This window comes from Myotis yumanensis, unplaced genomic scaffold, assembly GCF_028538775.1.
Source record: "Myotis yumanensis isolate MYYU_CA2020_CCGP unplaced genomic scaffold, mMyoYum1.0.hap1 SCAF_1, whole genome shotgun sequence".
In the NCBI taxonomy this organism is placed as follows: domain Eukaryota; kingdom Metazoa; phylum Chordata; class Mammalia; order Chiroptera; family Vespertilionidae; genus Myotis; species Myotis yumanensis.
Window position 1 is genome coordinate 39,220,857 of NW_027223752.1, and position 19,423 is coordinate 39,240,279.

Genomic DNA, 19,423 nt, shown 5'->3' on the forward strand with positions numbered 1-19,423 from the left:
ATGAAGAATAAAAAGGCCCATCTACCTGCAACCTGTGGTTTCTCCAGTGTGTGTTCCATAAACCTTCAAATAGGGAAGAAATGTATAACCACCTATTCTTGGGCCAAAAATATAGAGCACAAATGGAAAAATGTATTTATTTATAAAAGAAAAAACTAAGATTCACTTGGATAACATGATTTATTACCACCACATACCAACTGGATGCAGTCCAAGGCACTTATGTAATATGCAAGGTTGTTTTTTGACTCCTGGAAGAGAGCCATTGGCTCTTTTGGTTACCATCTTAGATGTGCTCATCGTATGTGTTTAAGTTTCTACTAACACGTACAGAAAAGTCTCTGCAATTTAAATGAGTTAGTTGTTCCTGGGTTGCTCAAATCACTCTATACTTAAGCCTTTGCCTTGCTGGATACAGACAAAAACAATTGATTGCTTGGAAATACCTTACATTGGGCATTACCCACTAGTCACTGGAATGTAGGGGACTTCATCATAACTGGTTAGAAAAATTAAAAATAAACACAAGTTCCTATTAGGAAGACAAGGAATGATATTCCTGGTGTATTCCACCTTCCTTTCACCTAATAAATCCATGGAGAACAAATGCTGCTGTTCCCTGGGTAGAGAAATTATCTTTTACTCTGAGATTTATACCTGTGATGTTTGAATAAGGCCTATATAGAGTGAGTTCTGCCATGTGTTCTCATGACTCATGCTACCTAAAGACCATTTCGGGGTCAATTTTAGTGAAGAAAATTTGCCAGGAGATGGGGAAGTCTTCCAGGTACTTAAGCAAACCTTGTGCTGGAAATAAACCGCTGAGAGAAATATCACCAGATGCCTTTTCACAGGAGACCTCTAGAATTGAGGGGCATAAAGCAATTGCCAAATGTTCATGTCCCCCCTCCCCTACTTAATAAGGCACCTATGTTTCACCAGAAATAAAATTTTATTAATAACATGTCAAATATGTTTTAAAATACAGTTACCTTTCTTCTTCCCCTCAGTTTTAAAAAACAATCCAATAAAAACTCTAAATCATGAACCAAATATTTTTAAATGTTAAAAAGACATATGTTAAATTACGTAACAGGTACACATTTTCCCAAACAAATGTTGTAGAACACCATCTGCTTGATATTTGAGTGCATTTTCACAGAACTCTTTTCTCCCTTTGTTAATGGTTTATGACAAATTTATGACACTATATTTCACAATAGCTATACCAACAATTTATGACCGAAAGAGAGCCTGACAGAAAAAAAATCACTTGGCATGCTCAAATTAGACAGTTTTTGCGACAGTCTCATTTACACCAATCCTCTGCCCCTTCCTCACTCACGACCAAAGAAAAACAGGATGCCCGCAGCAAGGGGAGGGGCCCTCGTGGAATAAAGCTCAAGAAAGAGTTAAAAGCAAGAAGTTGAAGATCGAGGTGCGATTTTTCAGCTCAGGTTTCCCAAATTCTTCAGGCTCTGCAGCTACCCATAATTCTGAGTTCAACAATATAGAATGTTTTTCTAAGATTTTCTTAGGTTTGGCCAAGAAAAAAAAAGTGCCATATTCTTGTTAACTATGAACAAAACTTCATCTTTGCCTTAATGTTACTAAATGGCGCTCCCTTATCTGTATATAGTCAAGGGGGGAGGGGAATCAAAAAGAGAAATTTACCATGTGTCATTTCTTGACTGATAAGAACAGTACATGACTACATCCATGTTCTTTTTTTGCTCCTTGACGTAGGTAAGTTTTATAAGGGAAATCATTTTCTGTGTATTTGACAATACAGACTATTCTCATATTTGTGGCTGATTTGGAAAACCGGTTTATGATATTTACTTTTTACCTTGCATTTCTTTAAAGAAAAAAAATGTCTATGGAAAACTGGTATGAATACATATTCTTTGAAAATAGTAAGAGTATAGGCTTGAGTGTATATTTGGATTCTCAAAGTAATATAGAGTCTCACTACTCAAAATATGGTCAGTGGACCAGCAGCACTCACATCACCAGGTAACTTGAGAAAGGCAGGCCCGTGGGCCCCATCCCAGACCTATTAAAAGGAATATACTTTACCAAGATCTCCCGTGACTTATATGCAAAAAATATTGGAGAAGTGCTAAGGTAGAGGACTGTTCTTCATCCACTGTCAGTCATCCTTGGGAACAGCTAGAACCACTTTAGGAGGGAAATTTTGACCAACATGTTCAACCCTGAATGAAACCATTTTTAAGCATGGTCCACTTAAAAAAGAAACAAAAAACCTGAAACGTGTCACATGTTGATGTATATAGTATTGAAGTTTGAGAATGGGAAAATGTAAGTTAAAATTCCATATATTACATAAATATTCCCAAACTGCTTGAATTGCACACAGTCTGCCATTGTTTCCAACCTAAGGTTTTTTATCTTTAACAAAAATGTACACAACGGATAACTAATACAGTGAACTCTAGAAACATGAAGATCGCCTTAACAGACAATTATTGAATGACTAAGCACAATAATTTTCCAAAGAATTGTAACAAGAAACTGATGAATTCTACTTTGATACATTTTGAAAACCCTTTCCCACAGGAGTTCAGCCAGTACTGCAAATTGTTACTTTCCTGCAAGTACTTTGGGGCAAATCAGTACCAATGCTGGGGGGAAGGAGAGTGAAGAATTAGAACCATAGCTTCTACCGGCAGCAAAGACTGGGTGTTGGGCTGTGATTCAGAGAGGAAGCCAGTGGTAGAGGAGGAGGGTAGCTCCAGGAGCAGGTGTTAAGACATCTCTGGGGTTCACTTAAGCTACTCACCAACACAAGGCAAATTAAAAAATGCTGCCCTTTTAAACACCCTATACGCAATTCTCTGGCTGTGATTTTTCCAATTCTGCTTCTCTGCCAACACTCTCCTTGGCATTAATATTAACCTAGTTTCTCTTGTAAAAAAACATGGAAGTTACAGAAGTCAAAGGATAAGGAATTGGTCAGTGTTTGCATGTGTCTCCCTACCTCCCCTATGACCTCTTGAGTCCAAGGAATGGGCTAAGGTCATCCATGCTCTCCCTCTTCAATGGAGTTTTCTATTATGCCTCCAAGTAAAAAAAAAAAAAAAAAAAAAAAAAATGCTGCAAAGCAGAATGCACACTCCTTCCTAAGATCTGGGTTAGTGGACCTTCCCTTCTCCCTGGGCATCTTCTTAGCCACAAATGCCTTTGGAGACGTACACTTGAGAACAATCCCAGAGTTTGGAAAAGAGAAATGCAGGTGCTACTCCCAATAGAATCCTTACCTTTTAAATGAAAGCCATACATTGCTGAGTTCCTCTCTCATCAGTGAACTGCTTATGCAAAGAAACTGCACATTCATCTCTACTAGTAAATCCCCAACCCTGGCACAGTGCCTGGCTCAGAGTAGTTGCTCAATTAATAGTGGGGAATTGCACTTAATTCCAAGTCCTCCAGCACTAGATTTTATTAAATCTAGGAATATACATTGGAATCTGAGCCTGCATTCGAGCTTACCCATGTATACACAGGCTCGCCATTTAGTCTTTTCCTCAACTTAATTTCTATTTTTCCTTTTCTCATCTGCCCAGGAGCTCAGTGTCAGGTATGTTTTACAAAAATACCACATTTCAAATAATGCATATACTGAATAGAATCTAATCTTGTGCATCATCAGCAAAGGAAAGAAATGATAACACATTGTGGATCTCAGGGTTTAGATGTATAACAGGCAGAAAAGCAAAATTGAGTATAATAAGCAAGCAACCCCTCCCCACATGAAACAACTTTCTCTTTCACTTACTAATCCTGTTCCTTATTTCTCTGCCCTTCTTTCCCCCTTCCTCATCTCTTCATTTCTCCTCTCCTCTTTTTAAAAATGTCTTCTTTTTTACTAGGTCTTTTGGCTGTTTGGGCACCTACAAGAGTGATCCAAATTACCAAAGGCACTCAGATTTCCCACCCTCTCAGTCTTACTCTAAGAGTGGCTCTGGTCACCAGAGAAAGGATGTCCAGGTTCAAAAAAGTTGTACCTTGTCGCCCATTTAGCCTCTCACACCTAGAGCAGGTCTATGCAGGGTCTCCCTATGATTCAGTTTGGCCGGATAAATCACAGCCATCTTAATGGTTAGCTCAGAAAGTTACATAGTTGAAATATAAATATTATTTTTTTAAAGTCAAGATAATATTAGTCAACTCAACTATGAATTGTTTATTGGGAGAGAAATTTGATGCTCTCAAAGATATTTTAAAAATAACTTGTTTTGAAATCAGCACATAATTTTTAAAAGCATATTCAGAAATACTGCTGGTTTATAAGTTCCTTCTCTACATATGAATGTATAGATCAGAAAGCTGGGTTAACGATGTCACCAAATGAACAGACTTCACATCTCTTACTGGTTCAGTGACTAGGAGTTCTTGCTTTGTTTAAGATTTCTGACACACAGTATATATTACAATTTCACACTGTCTTGGTAATTTTCTCTCTCTCTTTTATATTGCAAAGTATGAGCATTTCTCTCCTCAAACAATTGTAATATGTGACATTTTTGTAAGTCACATCTATTAGCTCTAGTGTGTTTTCTTGTAGACACTGTCCTAAATGGAGCCAAATGTTCTTTTCAGTAAAAAATTTAAACTATTGGAGAGCTAATTCTATTTTTAATTATATGATAGTAATATTATCCTAACAAGTTTTGAGTCTATTCAAATAATGCCCCCACTGTTTAAGAAATCTACATTTTAAAAGACACATTCTGGAAAATAAGGTATTTTATAAGCAGTAAAATAAAGTTTCTAAACTTTGTGGCCAAGTTTTTGCCCTTAAATTAATTTTTAAATATGTATATTTGTATTTCAAAGCTATCTCACCATTTATACCAAAATGCCTTTAGAAATTAACATCAATGATAATTTTTCAGTTTGTTCCTAAGCATTTTTTCCTAGTTTTGATTGAGCAATTAAATATAAACCAGACACTTTTACCAATTATATAGCTATGTTGTTCTAACAATGCATGCTGATTAGAGTACTGATATTCTTTATACCAAAAGCATCCATGTTAATCACCTCTATGATTCATTAGAGGGAGCAAGTTGTGAATCAAAACTAAAAACAAAATTCTCCTGAAGAGAAAAAGGCCTTCTTGGGTATAAGATGGCTTTCAACGAAGCAAGATACAAGGCTGACAGATCACTATATTTAAATTTGACAAAACATATGATCACCGAAGGCCTGTAATGTCTTCATTTAAAGCAGTGTCCTTGATTATCATTGTGATGTACAAAGTGCTCAGAAAGCACATTAGTAGGCAAATCTTTCCAAAACCCTTCCACACTGTTCTCCTGTGTCCTGTACAATCCTTATGTAAGATTCTTATCTTGATTACCATCGTCTAGCCAACACTCATCTTTGGGTCTTTGGTATTTTCTTGAATATACCTTTGGCATCTAGTTTTCCCAATCTGCTTTATCAGTTAGTGACAATTATTGAAATGATATGCTCCATAGGACATAACTCAAGACGTTGAAATCAGACATCTCACTCGAACCTCAAAGAAAATGATGAACTACTTCAAAGGATTTCAGGAATCTATCCAACTTGTTAAATAATTAGCTTTCAAGTTGCAAAATATAGGGACGGATCTAAACTCGACCCCAAAGGCATTCTGAAACATTTTGTCAAATAGTGATTGGTCAACTATTGTACAAAAATCAGTGCAAAGTTTCATCCAGGCAGCCTTAAATGCACTCTTAAGTAAAGAAATAACATCATGTAGAATTTCTGTTGTTCTCCCCAATTTTTGCAGATAAGATTTTTTAAAAATTATCAACCTATTAAAACAAATTTTCCCTGCCTACTCTTTTCCTGAGCTTCACAGCCTATAAAAAAAATGACATCATAAATAAAATTTAAACTCTTAACTAAAGACCCACCACAAATTTTAACTGCCCCTAGAACTTAGAGATAAGCCCATCCACAAGGCTAGTTTATGAAGTTTCACCTTAAAAGAGACCAGGAAAACGAAAAGCAAAATGGATCAGGTTGGAGTAGTCTGGTTGTTACATTCAGCAGTTAAATCGCCATAAGGCTGCCCCATCTTGAATTGCCACGAATGCTAAAAAGGAGAATGATGTCAAACGATTATTTGGCACAATGCTTGACACCGCAAAGCTTTTCAGCAAGAACCTACCTCTCTCTCCTCATCGTTTACAGAAAATTACTGTAAATTTGTTCCACCTTTAATCCTCAGGGACAAGATTTTACCAGTTTCATCTGTTACTTTTCACCATGAGTGGCAGAATTTGGAAATACGGGCTTAAAATGTTTAAACCTGTGTAAGAAGTCGATCTCGTCTCTTCCTATACTATATCTTAAAACAAATTGGGGGGAGGGGTGCTTCTAAAGCACTTACTTGCCACTTAATAATGGGTGGACGTATTTCCAATTTGACTTGATGATACTAAGGACTGCTGAGTAATAACCAGAGGTCTCTCCGATCAGTTTAGCATGCATCTCATCTTGGATCTCAAGTGCCTTACATTCACATCTTCACTATAAACAGTTCAGGCATTTAGAAAACAAAGTATCAATGGACTTAACAGTTACTTTAATTCATTTTATAAATAAGCAACTGAGAATTCTGCTCCAAGTGGCTGCTAGTGTAGCCCATCCCATAAATGGCATTTTCCGAAGCGTAAGGCACAATATGATACGAATGCAGCTCTTCGTAATAGAGAGACTGAGAACAGCATTCCTGTACCATAAACTTCAGCCGTTTTCTAGCATCAGAATAAGCAGTCTTATAACAGGGAGCTTCTTTAAAGTATTCATAGCTCTCTTTCTCCGTCTCCAGGTGGATCTTCCTCAGCAAATTGTTAATTAACACAGACCTTCTCAGGTAGGTTTCTGGGTCTTCAAGAAACCTGAGCTTCTCCAGAGACAGTTTGAGTATGCAGCTCCTGTCTTCGGGCAGTATCAAGTGCTGGAAGACAAGCACATCGTTAACGCTACTTGCCTTGGAGGCGCGAAAGCCAGAGCTCTTTGCTGAGTCATAAAAAATGAAAGAATAATAACAGGTGAACCCTTACTTTTGGAAAATACCCATGGTAATCTTGATGTAAATCTTCTTCTTCTGCATATTTCCTCTTAAAGTAGGCTACTTTCGACGTTGTTAACGTGTATGTTAATACTTTGGTTGGATAGGCTAAACAAAACAAAATAATTGGTGAAAAGTCAGATTTTGTGACAAAGGCTATTTTACCATAAAAGTGCGACAAGTAAAAAGGAACAGGGGACTCTGGAAAGTGGTATTCTCTCTTCACTTACTAAGCAGCTTGGTAAAGCAGTCAGGGGCATTGCCCTGTGGTGGAGATGCCACTATTCAGGACCAGAATCGGTGTTCAGGTGGCAGAATTATAGTTATTTCCTTAAGCATCCGCTTGAAAATAAAATACTTACCAATCCTCTATTTCCTTTCATGCCATTTAATGCCAAAACATACCCAATTTGATTCACAAAATGTAATGAACAAAGATGTTATTGTCATCATTCTTTTAGTTAAACTGCCTAATTTACAGAGGTAATTTAATGGTTCTGGGTTAATCAAGCTGGTGTAAAATTGGTTGGTGACCCAATTACACTTTTAAAGAAATAATTGTGTCTGTCTATAGACAAAGCCTATGATATGGTGATGGTATATCACCATCCTCATAATGCATGTCTTAAAGAGTTAATCATCAGTAAATGAAAGGTTTAGAACACTTGACCTTGGTGTAATATCTGAAAAATGAAAATCTTTGTTCTCTCCTTTGAAATTCTGTTGCTATTGGGGATTCTGGCTTACTTAAGGAAGGACAGTGTTCTGAGAGCAGATGTTGAGAAAAGAGATGGTTTGATTTAAAGGAAGTTCCTAGTGTGTACTCTAGGTGGTGCTCATGTCACAGAAAAGAAGCAAGTTCGACCTTAAAAGCAAAAGGCAAGGAGCTTCCTAGTGAACGCAGTGAATGAATTTAGACTACAAATTATTGAGTCCTGTTCAGTACTCATTCAACCTCAGAGGCCAGACCAGAAAAAAAAAGTTCATTTTTAACCATTGTCTATTTTAATCTCAAATATGTCGAGGTGTTGAAACCATTTGCTTCTCAAAATAAGTAGTTTATTAAAGTGTTAAGTAAATTTTCGGTTAAGACATTTGATGTTTTTCCTCCAACACCCTAAATTTTTTTAAATCATAAATATTAAATGTGTTCTTCAAGAATCTGCTCCTTCTAGTTTTTCCCCAACTCGATGCATCTGTATAAATGCTTCCTGCAGCTTTCTGTAGCTGAATGATTTTCTAAACTGGTAGGAAAAGCTACAAAATCACACCTTAAATAATCCAGATAGTCAGTGCCTCTCAATGGATTATAAACCCAAGAGAGTCTTTAAATAGAGTTAGCATGTCTTATAAGGACAATAAAAATTTTAAACCATTGGTGTGTCTGACCTAAAGAGATGAATGTGTAATGATCACTCACAATCTAAGCAAAGACAACAACTGCTACTATATGTATACAATCTTTGAATTCAATCAGCAAAACTCGGCTTATATGGAATTCTTACAGATTTCAAAAGAACAAAATTGATTACATTGAAAACAAAGGAAGCATCTTTGAAAGCACTTTTCCCAGGGGCTGTTTTTCAGTAAACTGCATTTTCTTTGGTGTATTTTCAACGGATTTAATCAAATAATTAGGTGAAACTTTGGGACATTCCGTGATGACAATCGATTCCTGTGACTGGCGCCTTTTTAAATGGTTTAACTAGTTGATGCTCCAGTGGTTCTCAAACGTTAGCCAGCATCCGCACCATCGGAGATCTCCTTAAAAGGCGAATTGCTGGGGCCTGCCCCCAGAGTTTCTAACTCAGGAGGTCTGGGCTGGGAGCAGAGAATATACATTTGTAACAAATTTCCAGATGATGTTGATGTTGCAGGTCTGAGGGCCACTTTTTTTTAGAGCTTCCATGTTAAAGCCTTAGGAAAACTCGGGAGTAGCACTACAACAGCAAGTTGAAAAACAACATTGAGCCAATCAGCCGATTGCCTTATCATCAGAATGCCAAGCAATCAGCTTGATTGATTTTTGTTGTTGTTGCTATTGCAACATTGGCTATATTGGCTTAGATGCTTTAGCATCATCAACAAAGCCAGACTGCATTTAGCATCATGAACAAAGCCAGACTGCATTTTAACTAGGGAATGATGTCACTTTTCAACATAAATTCCTAGGCTCACATTAAGAAGTATCAATGGCTGTTGTTCGCATTACAACTGGAGAAGCCGCTGATTTCTTAAAATAAGGTCCAGTGAATTACTAAAGAGTAGCGCACGATGAAGAAAGACTTGGAAATGAGAAGAGTGACTTTACCATAAGGAAAACATTATAAATACAATATGTACCTATCTTTAAATGTCCGCTCATTTTATTTTCCAAAGCAATGCAACGTCTACAGCATTTATAACCAATTAAAAACCTTTGAATTAATGATACAAGGAAGGGCAGGTGGCAACTTGGAGAACCAAATGTCAAATACAGCAAGTAACGCTCTGGGGAAGATACGAATTTTTATTTAAGAGATCAAGGCCAAAAAATATACCAAATGTCTCCAAGGTTCATAAAGATGCTGTCTGGCTGTGTTCAAGCAGTCAGCCTACGATTAGGAATGTTGCAAACCCTGAAAATACAGAGTCAATTCTCAGGGGACTAGAGCGGTGTCTCAGCTCCACGGGCAACAAACACACTTAGCAACTTAGTTTACTGCTCTTAAAAAACACCCCCATGGGTTGTTGAAATGCTGAAAAGCTTTCACAGCTGGTATCAGTTTGACAATTACCTCCTTGCAGGCTGTTTAGCTATTTGCAATGTTTTCAGCATCAAATGTTGGAGGATGCTCTCAGCCACTTTGAGACTAAAATATACAGCAAACATAAGTAGCTACATCTGTTTTCTTGGCTGAACTGGAACTCAAAAAATTCAGACCTGGAAACTATTATCTGATCACCTGGTTCAGCCTCCAAAGTCTGTCGATGAGGAAACTGTGGCCCAGAGAAGTTCAGTGATTTACAGTCTGTTGCCCGCTAAGAGTTTGGTTTTGAAGTCAGATGGAAGTGGGTTTCAATTTCTGCTCTGCTGCTTCTTAGTTGTGTGACCTTGAGAGGATTACATCAACTCTACGAAGCTCATTTGCAAAGTGGGGATAGAAATAACCCTGGCTCATAGGAGCACTGAAATAATTCATGGCAAGAGGCTGGCACTGTGCCTAGGACATAGTAAGTACTCAATAAATCCTAGCTCTTATTAGTGCCAATAAGGACAGATCTATCCCACAGAAGCAAACCCCAGCCTGGCCTCCCAGCTCTGACTCTGAGACTCCTTCCATCACCCTGCCTCCCGGAGATACTAGGTTATAATTAGAGAGGTAAAAGACTGCAAAGGAATATTTCAAACAGTCACGTTTAAAAATATAGTACAGCTACTATAAGGGCTGCAAGCAAATATTTCTGGATTTAGTGCCTCTGGTCATACATTTGGGGTAAAGGAAATATTTCTGAAACATCCACACAGTCATTTGGAGAGTTAAAGTTACTCCAAACATCCAAAGGAGTGTGCCTGTTATAACCCGGAAAACATGTGTAAACCTGTATGTATATGTCTCCTGCAACTAAAAAGTCAAACTCAGCCCAGCCTGTAATTTAATGAAGCTGATGAAATAGATAAGAAAAAGGAAAATGACTCTGTCTTCCTAGACAGTGTCCTGAGCTCTGAGAACAGCATATAAATCATAAAACTGAATTAGGCTGAGCCTAAATTTATCTCTGAAGGTAAAATGGCGAATGCTGGCTGTGTATTCAAATTGTTACCTTTGGACACATGAAATCTCTGCTGGGCTCAGGGTATGTCATGGTGTAAAACTTCAACGAGCAACAAATTAAGAATCACGGAACAGAATGACCATCCCGTCATTGGAGTTCTGGCAGTACAATTTGTACTTATTTCTTTAAATAAATCTTTAAAATGTAATTACCAACGATTGCTCAAATGCTTTCTTATTGTTCTGCTTCTGCCTCCAGACAACTGAAACCCTATTATTGTACAAGTGATTTCATTTGGTGCGCGGCCCAGGGCAGTACATTAAGGAAAGATCATCAGCAAATTAATTTACAAACACTTTGACAGAACAGACAATAATAAAAGAACACCTCCTGTCATCATAACCTGTTCTTTGTCCAAGACTGTGAAAAGCCTGAGAGATGGTGAACTGATGAGTTTAACATATTTGAATGTTGGTAAGCTTTTCCTTTTCATTCAATCAATACACTGCAAAACCAGCGTCCAGACCATCCCGTGAGGTGTGTGCATCTGTAGCCACAGACAAAAGAAGAGTCTCCTCAATGGGGAGAATAGGTGGGTGCTCCTCTCAGATCAACCGCTGACTCACTGACTCAGGCTGCAGACAACTCAAGGGGCTCTGCTTCCAGTCTCCCACTGGTTTCCCTTTTTGTGGTGGTAGCCTGGCATGAGCCTCAGAAAGTACATGTCTTGCCCTGACTGGTGTTGCTCAGCAGTTAGAGCATCAATTCCCAGTCAAGGGCATGTACCTGGGTTGCAGGTTTGATCCCTGGCCCTGGTTTGGACATGTGTAGGGTGCAACCGATCAATGTGTCTCTCTCACATCGATGTTGCACTCTCTGTCCTCTGTCTCTCTCCTTTTCCTTCCCTCCTTTCCAATCTCTCTGAAAAGCAATATAAAAATATCCTCCAGTGAGGATTAACAACAACAAAAAAGTGTAGGTCTCTACCTATCTGGCAAAGCTACCAGACATTCTTCTTTAAGGGCCATGACCACTTTTGTTTAGAAAGAGCTATTCCATCTGTCACTGTCGGCCATGTTCTGTAATCTTGCTGCAGACTTAAAATATGTGTGCTTCAGCACTACTTTCCAATACTGTTCCACAGGCCTCGTTCAAATCCCAGCTCTACAATATTTTTGCTTAGTGACTTTGGGCAACATTTTCTTAACCTCAAAGAGCCTGAGTTCCCCATCAATGAAATGCCAAACTCACTGAGTTGTATGCAAATTAAATGAGATGATGTTTTAAAAGCACATACTCAGTGCCTGTTGCACATCCACATATTTTTGGTGCATAAATGTTAGGTATTATTATTTGTTATCTTATTTTTGAAGTCATACATATATCCTACTCAGCACTACTATGTTATCTATGGGACATCTGTTCTCCCTTTAGTGTTAAATACAGGATGCATGAAACATTCCTGAGTGTGTTCAGGAAGGTAGACCAGTGCAACATCCAAAGCGGTAATGCTGCACCCTCTGTGGACCTTTAGTCTTGTTGATATTTAGCAATATTTCATCAATCGTCTCCCTCACAAGCCTTTGCCTACACCCTTCTGGGAACGGTGTTGTATGGGAGCAGAACTCAGTGCCAGTTTTGAGCTCTGAATCAATGGAACAATCTCTTTCATCAAATGGATCATCTACCCCACGCACAAGACTGACTCCACTGACAGTTTAAAATTGACAACAAGGTGTAGCTCCTGGAAGACTTTCATAGGAGCTTCCATTGGGATACTGACAGCCAGTGAGTTAGAAGGGTTTCTCAAGAGACCAGCAGCATTTGGGACCGCCCCAGTTACAGGCACAGGATATTAAATGAAACACTGCCAATTCCACAAATCTATTTTGTTCCCTGGCGACAGCCTTGGAAACAAAGAGAAGAGCATTCCATGGGATGTGACCATCTATGCAGCTATGAAGTTACCTTAGATGCTGCACAAAGCCTAACTTCTGCCATGATAAGGCCCTAGCCATGACAGAGACCAAGAGCTGTAGGTTTCCTGGGTAAACTCTGTGGCTCACCACCCCTCAGAAGTGCATTCCTTGTTTTGAAGATGATCCTCCCTTTCACTCCACCTTCCACTTTGGAAAGTAGAAATAAGAAAGAAAATGAGTAAAGCAACCACATAGCTATATATAGGTCCCAAGAAATATCTTCCCAATAATGTCTATGGAGAGGTTATAACTGCCTTAGATGCCCAGGTCTATTGCTCAGAGAGGAAGGTTGTAATCCCTAATATACACACAGCAGGTGGTCTTTTGAAAAGTATCTGACCTATCTCGTCTATATCATCTTCCACTTTGATACCACCATCAGGTTGGGTTACAGCACCCAAAACATTTAGCCAGGTATCCCCAAGTGTTTGTAGAAAAACAAAAGATGTAATGACTCGTGAACAACTTTTCTCACTAGGAATTTATGAGAATTTGCTCTGGAGTTAGGTGGTTCTCTGCCCTCCCTCATATGGTGCCTGATTTGTGTCACCACCTGGAGCTGCTCTAGTGGCAAAATGTTCTTCCTTCACAGGGAGCCTGTCTTCTAAGGAGCTGAAGGTGCTTCATTATATTGCACTGTGTTCAAGCTCACGCACTCCACCTAAGTTATTAAGAGTTGGTCTATCTCCCACATTACAGGGAGAGAACCTGAGCCATGAAGTGGTGAAATAAGTACCACAGGGGGGCAGAAGTGAGGCTAGGCTCCAGAGTCCTTATTCTCTGCAATACCCCTGCTTTTCTTGATATTTCTGATCCATGCCCCCTTTTGATAATCATCTTAAAAAGAATACATACTCTTATACACCACCACAGAGGAGAAGTTCCAGCTTCGAACTTGTCCCTCCTCCCCTTCTAGGCTTCAGTGGTATTTAGAAGACACTTGATCTCTGCCTACCAAGTAGACTTTCTGTTGCACTTGAGTCAATAATTTATAATGTGAAAAAGTTTTTTATTCTAAATATAAAGCTATATTACAGTACTAAACACAACACCAGCCAACCCTTGTGCTTTTCATTAATATCCTCCCACTACCCCACTGAGAATGAGTGCAGTAAACTAGATGGCTCTGTTATTAGCCTGTTTGTAAAAATTTAATCAGAAAAAAATTTAAAAAGAATTGTGTTAGACTAAAAAGGGGCTGCACTGAAGGAATGCATTGATACCATTTAGAGTCCAGTGGTTCTCAACCTTCTGGCCCTTTAAGTACAGTTCCTCATGTTGTGACCCAACCATAAAATTATTTTCGTTGCTACTTCATAACTGTAATGTTGCTACTGTTATGAATTGTAATGTAAATATCTGATATGCAGGATGGTCTTAGGCGACCCCTGTGAAAGGGTTGTTCGACCGCCAAAGGGGTCGCAACCCACAGGTTGAGAACCGCTGATTTAGACAGACAACTTATTAAAAATAAGATGTGGGGATGGGAGTTTGACAAGGATTGGTTTCCCCTAAACCGGAGCATGTGTTTCTGGCTCAGTTTTAGTGCTGAATGATTATGGTCCATATACACCTCTGCTTCTGAAATTCTTCTAATTTCAGCCTTTTCTGGGTTTCTGAAGCATATCACTTTGACAAATAGAGCAATGTGAACTGGCCTGTGCCTTCGGTTTAGAGCTACTGTTGGGAAGCTGGTGATTTGATAGCTGAAGCCAGCTGGCCTGAGTCCTCAGTGGACAGCCCAGATGTGGAGGCAAGAAACCCCAGCATCTTCATCAAACCTTTCCACTTTCCTCCACATTACAAAGCATCTCCTTAATCTCACGGAAGTGCCATGACATAAAACAGAACGTGGAATGTTCATAAACACCTCAAAACTTCCAACAAGAGTTGGAAAAAAATGAAATCAGGGCTTGGTTTCATTTTAACCTGACAGATCTCAGCTTTATCAGAGCCTTATAGACCAAAGTACACCCCCTCTTTATATGTTCAACTGCAGCTGGTATTCCTATTGAGGAGAGTGATTCCATCCTTAACTACAAATTGGTGAGAATTGTTTTTCCCACTCTGACTTATGATCCACCAATGTCTCTAGGATTAAATACTTATATCATAATGATACTATTTGATTTGTTTAAAGCTAAATACCATGATAACATTTTCTGGTGAATGATTTTAATCAGATCTGTTCTCCAAAAGTACACAGCATATATTCTGCATATTATACATTCAGGATAAAATCATAATGAAAATTTAAGAGCCTCTTTTACTTGACCTTTTTTATTGCAACAGTGGTCTTCACAAAAGGGCAGACTCGTTCAATAATTAAAGGCACTGAATGATTGTAAACTCCTATGCATATTGCATAAAAAATAGGATGTGTATAAATTACTAAAACACAAGACTAAGGCATGCACAGGAACCAATACTTGTGGCTTCTGTACTCAAACTTTCCTCAGATTGATAGCATGACTAGATCTCTATCTGCATCTCATGGCAGAATGACAGCAAGTATTTTTGGTATCCTTAGATTTGTTTTTCACCATAAAATGTAGTAATTGTGATGGAGAAAGAAAAAAGGGTGGGCAGTACTACAGGCTAATTGAAACCAACATTTGTGATGGTTCAAATGGTCACCTTTAATGCTTAAAACCACTAAACCACAAATATTTCAATGACTATGGAGACCAGTATTTTCAAAGCCTCATAATACTCATAAACACTGTACTGATATAACATTGTATACCAACTACACTTGAATAAATAAACACTATCCAACAACCAGAACAGAATAAATTTTCAAATTGGTTTCCGAGTAAAATTGTTCAATTATTTATTTTTACAAAGGGAAGTAAGGAAAGGGAAGAAAGGCAGCATGGTACATTTTCATGAATTTGATCACAATTTGCTAGGCTGGTTACCTACAGGAAGTGCACATGGGTAGCTCAGTATATGTGAAAGTTACACAAAGCTGGAGGGCTGAACGCTCATTAAAAGACCACATTCAGTCTTGAAAATTGAGTTTAAATGCTTAACACTGATGGGTTTGTATCATCATGACCTTCATGCAAATTAAATTTAAAACATCACCACAATCTCTTTTTGCAACTTAGAGAGTTCTTTTCATTGCCTTCATTCAGACATGCACCAGTGTGCTGAGCCGGCTTCCGCTTGACATGCTCCCTGAGCCAGGCTACCTAATTTGGCCCACCCTATTCACATGGGTCTCAGAGAGGAAGATCTGCCAGCCCACAAATGTCCTTTCTACAGAAGCCCTCTATTGACTTCTACCCAGCAACCATCTATAGAAACAACCCCTTCTATTGATCTTGTAAGTTATGGTAATGCTACATTAGCATTTATTTCTCTGGATACATATTTAAACAGTAATGTCTGCAAAGCCAGTGATTACCTGGTAATGCTGAATCAATCTGAAAAGTGTATTTCTAGGACAGCTTCAGAAAATCTGGTGAGAGTTCCCCTTTGCACAGCAAGCATTTCTCACAGCCTCTGGCTCATGAATGAATGGGCACCTGAGGTTTTGAAGCAAGGAGACAGACACAAATAATGTGGGAAACGTCAGCACGACACTGACTTGAACTGGTTATCAAGCGGGTGAAAGCATTTAGTAGGAGGACACTAAGATCTTTGGGGGGTGGGGGGTTGATCTGGACCAGAGAGATAAATAGAGAAGCCTTTGAACACACTATTAATTTCATTTTCTCCAAATTTAATATCAAACATGAGGAATCTTAACTATCCTAAGAAATATGGAAATAACTGAATAACTGATCTCACCTGTTATTTACTGGGAGATTAACAGTAGGTTAATGTTTGGTTTTGTTTTTAAACTCAGTCAGAGAGATATAAGTTTGTGTGTTTTTTTTAATGCTAGGGTTTGTATAATTTCAGAAAATATTTTCTTTAAAGTAAGAATCCAGCAGTTAACTCAAAATACACCAATTCGATCGTTCTCTGGAATACACACTGTTTCTCGCAAGCTTTGAAATGGCTAAATGGCACTTTTCTTTAAAGGGCATGTTTAGCTGCACCTTTTCTACATAGCTGTAGGCTTACAGATCTCATCATCTTCTATATTTAGAGAGATGAGCTTTCCAAAGGCAGATAGGCAGCCAATGAGGAGGATCCCATCAAAAGAGGTGAGTTACTATGGTTACTTTTCAGGAGGTTGAGTAACAGTGAAGGGCTGCTCCCGGCCAAATGGACCCTTTCCAGAGCAGGACCTAAAAAGATGTTGCTCCCCGTACGTGCTGAGTCAATTAGTGGAGACTCCACTCTGTCACTTTAGCCTACACCGCAGGCTTCCTATGAGCGATTGCTGCTTCCTCTGGCACACAGGCAGCGAAGTCCAAGGAAAAACAAGGTCTGAAAACTTCCGAACACAAACCTAACAGAGATGGGCAGGGACATCCTCAAGAACCAACTCCACGATTATTATTTTTCAATTGAGTCGGGATATTTGGGGCTACCAGCTGACCACTTTTCAATGGGCTGGGGGCGGGGTGGGACCCCAAACACCTTCCCACCCTCACCCCCTGAGCCTCAAAGGAAGGCAGCTGGCTGGAGGAGTCCACACCTATCTTGCGAGCTGGGTCCACTCACCGTGAGACGGGCGCATGCACTTGTTTGGGAAAGGCGCGGGGTTCGGTGCTCCCTGCTTTTGCGGCTGTCACTCTTCAGGCGGCGCTGACAGAGACGGCGGCGGCAACTGCAGCTCGGCCGGCAGCCCTGGCTCCCGCAGGTCCGTCCCTCCGCTCTCTGAAGCGCCTCTCGCTCTGGTTCGGAACGCGAGGCGGGCGCGCAGCTGTTCTCTGCTCGCATTGGACCAGAGGGAGCAGATGTTACCCGGTTGCTAGGAGCGTTGCTAGGAGGCGATGACGCCCCTCCAACCGCTCAGGAGCAACTTTCCTGCAGGTCGGGTGCACTGGCGGAGGCTGGAGGAGCAAGGTTGGAGAGCAGGGACGAAGAGGGACGGTGAACAGAGTCCCAAACAGGGAAGGTCCTCTTGGGGCCTAAGCTGGGTCCAGGAGAGCGGGCGGGACCTGGGGTGAGTGAGCGCTGCAGCTGCCCGCGCCGGGCTTCTTCTGGATGAGCTCCCGCAGGCCGGGACAGGTGATGGGGGCCGGCCATGCCTGCGCTCCCAGGGCAGGCCATTCTCTGTAGGCCCTCGCTGGGGGCGGGGTGGGATCTGAAACACCTTCCTACCCTCTGTAGGTGTGCCCTGTGGGGGTTGGGTTTGAGGACTAGAGTAGGACAGCACTTTCAGCGGCTGAGGAAGCAACAGGACTTAGTCAGTGCTTTTTAGACACTGAGACATCCACTAGATGCTCCTTTGCCCTGGGGCAGGTCCCTGGCAAGGGGACAGGTAGAGGAGTTGTGCGTGTGACCTGGGGGAGGCATGTGGGGTGAAGAGCATAAGATCATCTTCTACTGTCTGGAACTCTCCTCTCCGGAGTGTTTCTGTTTGTGTCTGCGGGTTTGAGCAGTTGTTAAATTTTAAAGAGCGAACTATGAACTAATCCATAAAGATCATACCAGAGTCTAATTCCTTTTAATGTTGTCTATGGCTGACTACAGTTATAGTGTCGAAGTTTTCAGAAAAATGTCCCCCTTGGTCTAAAAGACTTCCTTTATACAGTGAGTCTTCATTTTCATCGGATGGCTAATGAAAACTCAGGCTTATATGCAAACTTCTTTAAAATAAAAATACACAAAACAAAAGGTACTTTTCACAAAGAAGACTGGAGAAGTTATGCGTGTTTCAGTCATTTACACTTTAGTATAAATTCACTTAAAAGATTATATCGTCTCTGATATCTCATTCAAGTGTTATTTTTATTTTTTACCACTGCTTTTTGTTGTTGTTCAATGGGGTTGATATTCGTGGGTGGCGAGGAGAATGAGAACACCAGAGTGGGTAAAGTTAGGTAGCCAGTGAGCCAAATTAAAGACAGGAAAATGACAAACCTAGCAGGAAAATGTTGACCAAAGCTGTCCTTGGGGGGAATCTCATTGAAGAAGATACACCATTTCCCTGGTTCCCTATAAGGTCCGGCCAGGGCCTGGAAGGAAGAGGGCACCACTGGGAATGAATTAAAATGAAAAGCTGCTATCTTCGGAGTCCGAGTAGCGCTGCTGTGCAGTCTCAGATTGACTCCTGCCATGGCAGACATTCTGCAAAATGGAAGATGCTACACAGTGACCCTGTTCCTCCTAGGGGCCCCTACTCCCTCAGGCACCCAGGACCAGCTTAACACTTACAACAAACCTCAGAGTCAACAGCTTGTTCGCCCTAATTCTCTCCTCCTTGCTCTTCAAGGTCTAGTCACTCTGGATTTTTTTCAGTTTCTTTGAATTCGGGGGTTCTCATTTGTCTCAGGTATTTTGTGCATGCTGTTTCTTCTTCCTTAAGAGGCCTCCCTTTTGCCTAGCTTACTCCTACTCAGCCTTCAAGTCTCTGCTTGAATACCACTTCCTCAGAGTGGCTTTCTTTCCCTTGCAGCCTCCCACTGATGAAATTAGTCTCCTAATTAAATTCCCAAATCATCCTACTGATCCCATTTCACAATAG

At 40.1% G+C, this 19,423-nt stretch overlaps 1 protein-coding gene across 2 annotated transcripts; it reads right to left on the bottom strand.

Annotated features, from left to right (window-relative positions):
* Window positions 1-933: 933 nt before the first annotated feature.
* On the bottom strand, window positions 934-17,599 carry LOC139012610 (SERTA domain-containing protein 4-like). Of its 2 annotated transcripts, XR_011471883.1 has the most exons (4): window positions 17,455-17,599; window positions 16,244-16,364; window positions 7,089-7,204; window positions 934-6,982 (listed from the first exon to the last, which is right to left on the bottom strand). XR_011471883.1 is itself a non-coding variant. In XM_070418766.1 (3 exons), exons 1-3 carry the CDS (start codon window positions 17,468-17,470, stop codon window positions 6,608-6,610), a joined length of 507 nt encoding a protein of 168 aa, XP_070274867.1. In that variant the 5' UTR covers window positions 17,471-17,599; the 3' UTR covers window positions 934-6,607. The 2 variants fall into 2 exon arrangements, 1 of the variants encoding a protein (XP_070274867.1); XM_070418766.1 differs by lacking the exon at window positions 16,244-16,364.
* Window positions 17,600-19,423: the final 1,824 nt, after the last annotated feature.

Coding starts and splice junctions, on each gene's coding strand:
- LOC139012610 (XM_070418766.1), bottom strand. Junction 6,983..7,088: donor ACCATGGGTATTTTCCAAAA/GTAAGGGTTCAC, acceptor CTTGTCTTCCAG/CACTTGATACTGCCCGAAGA.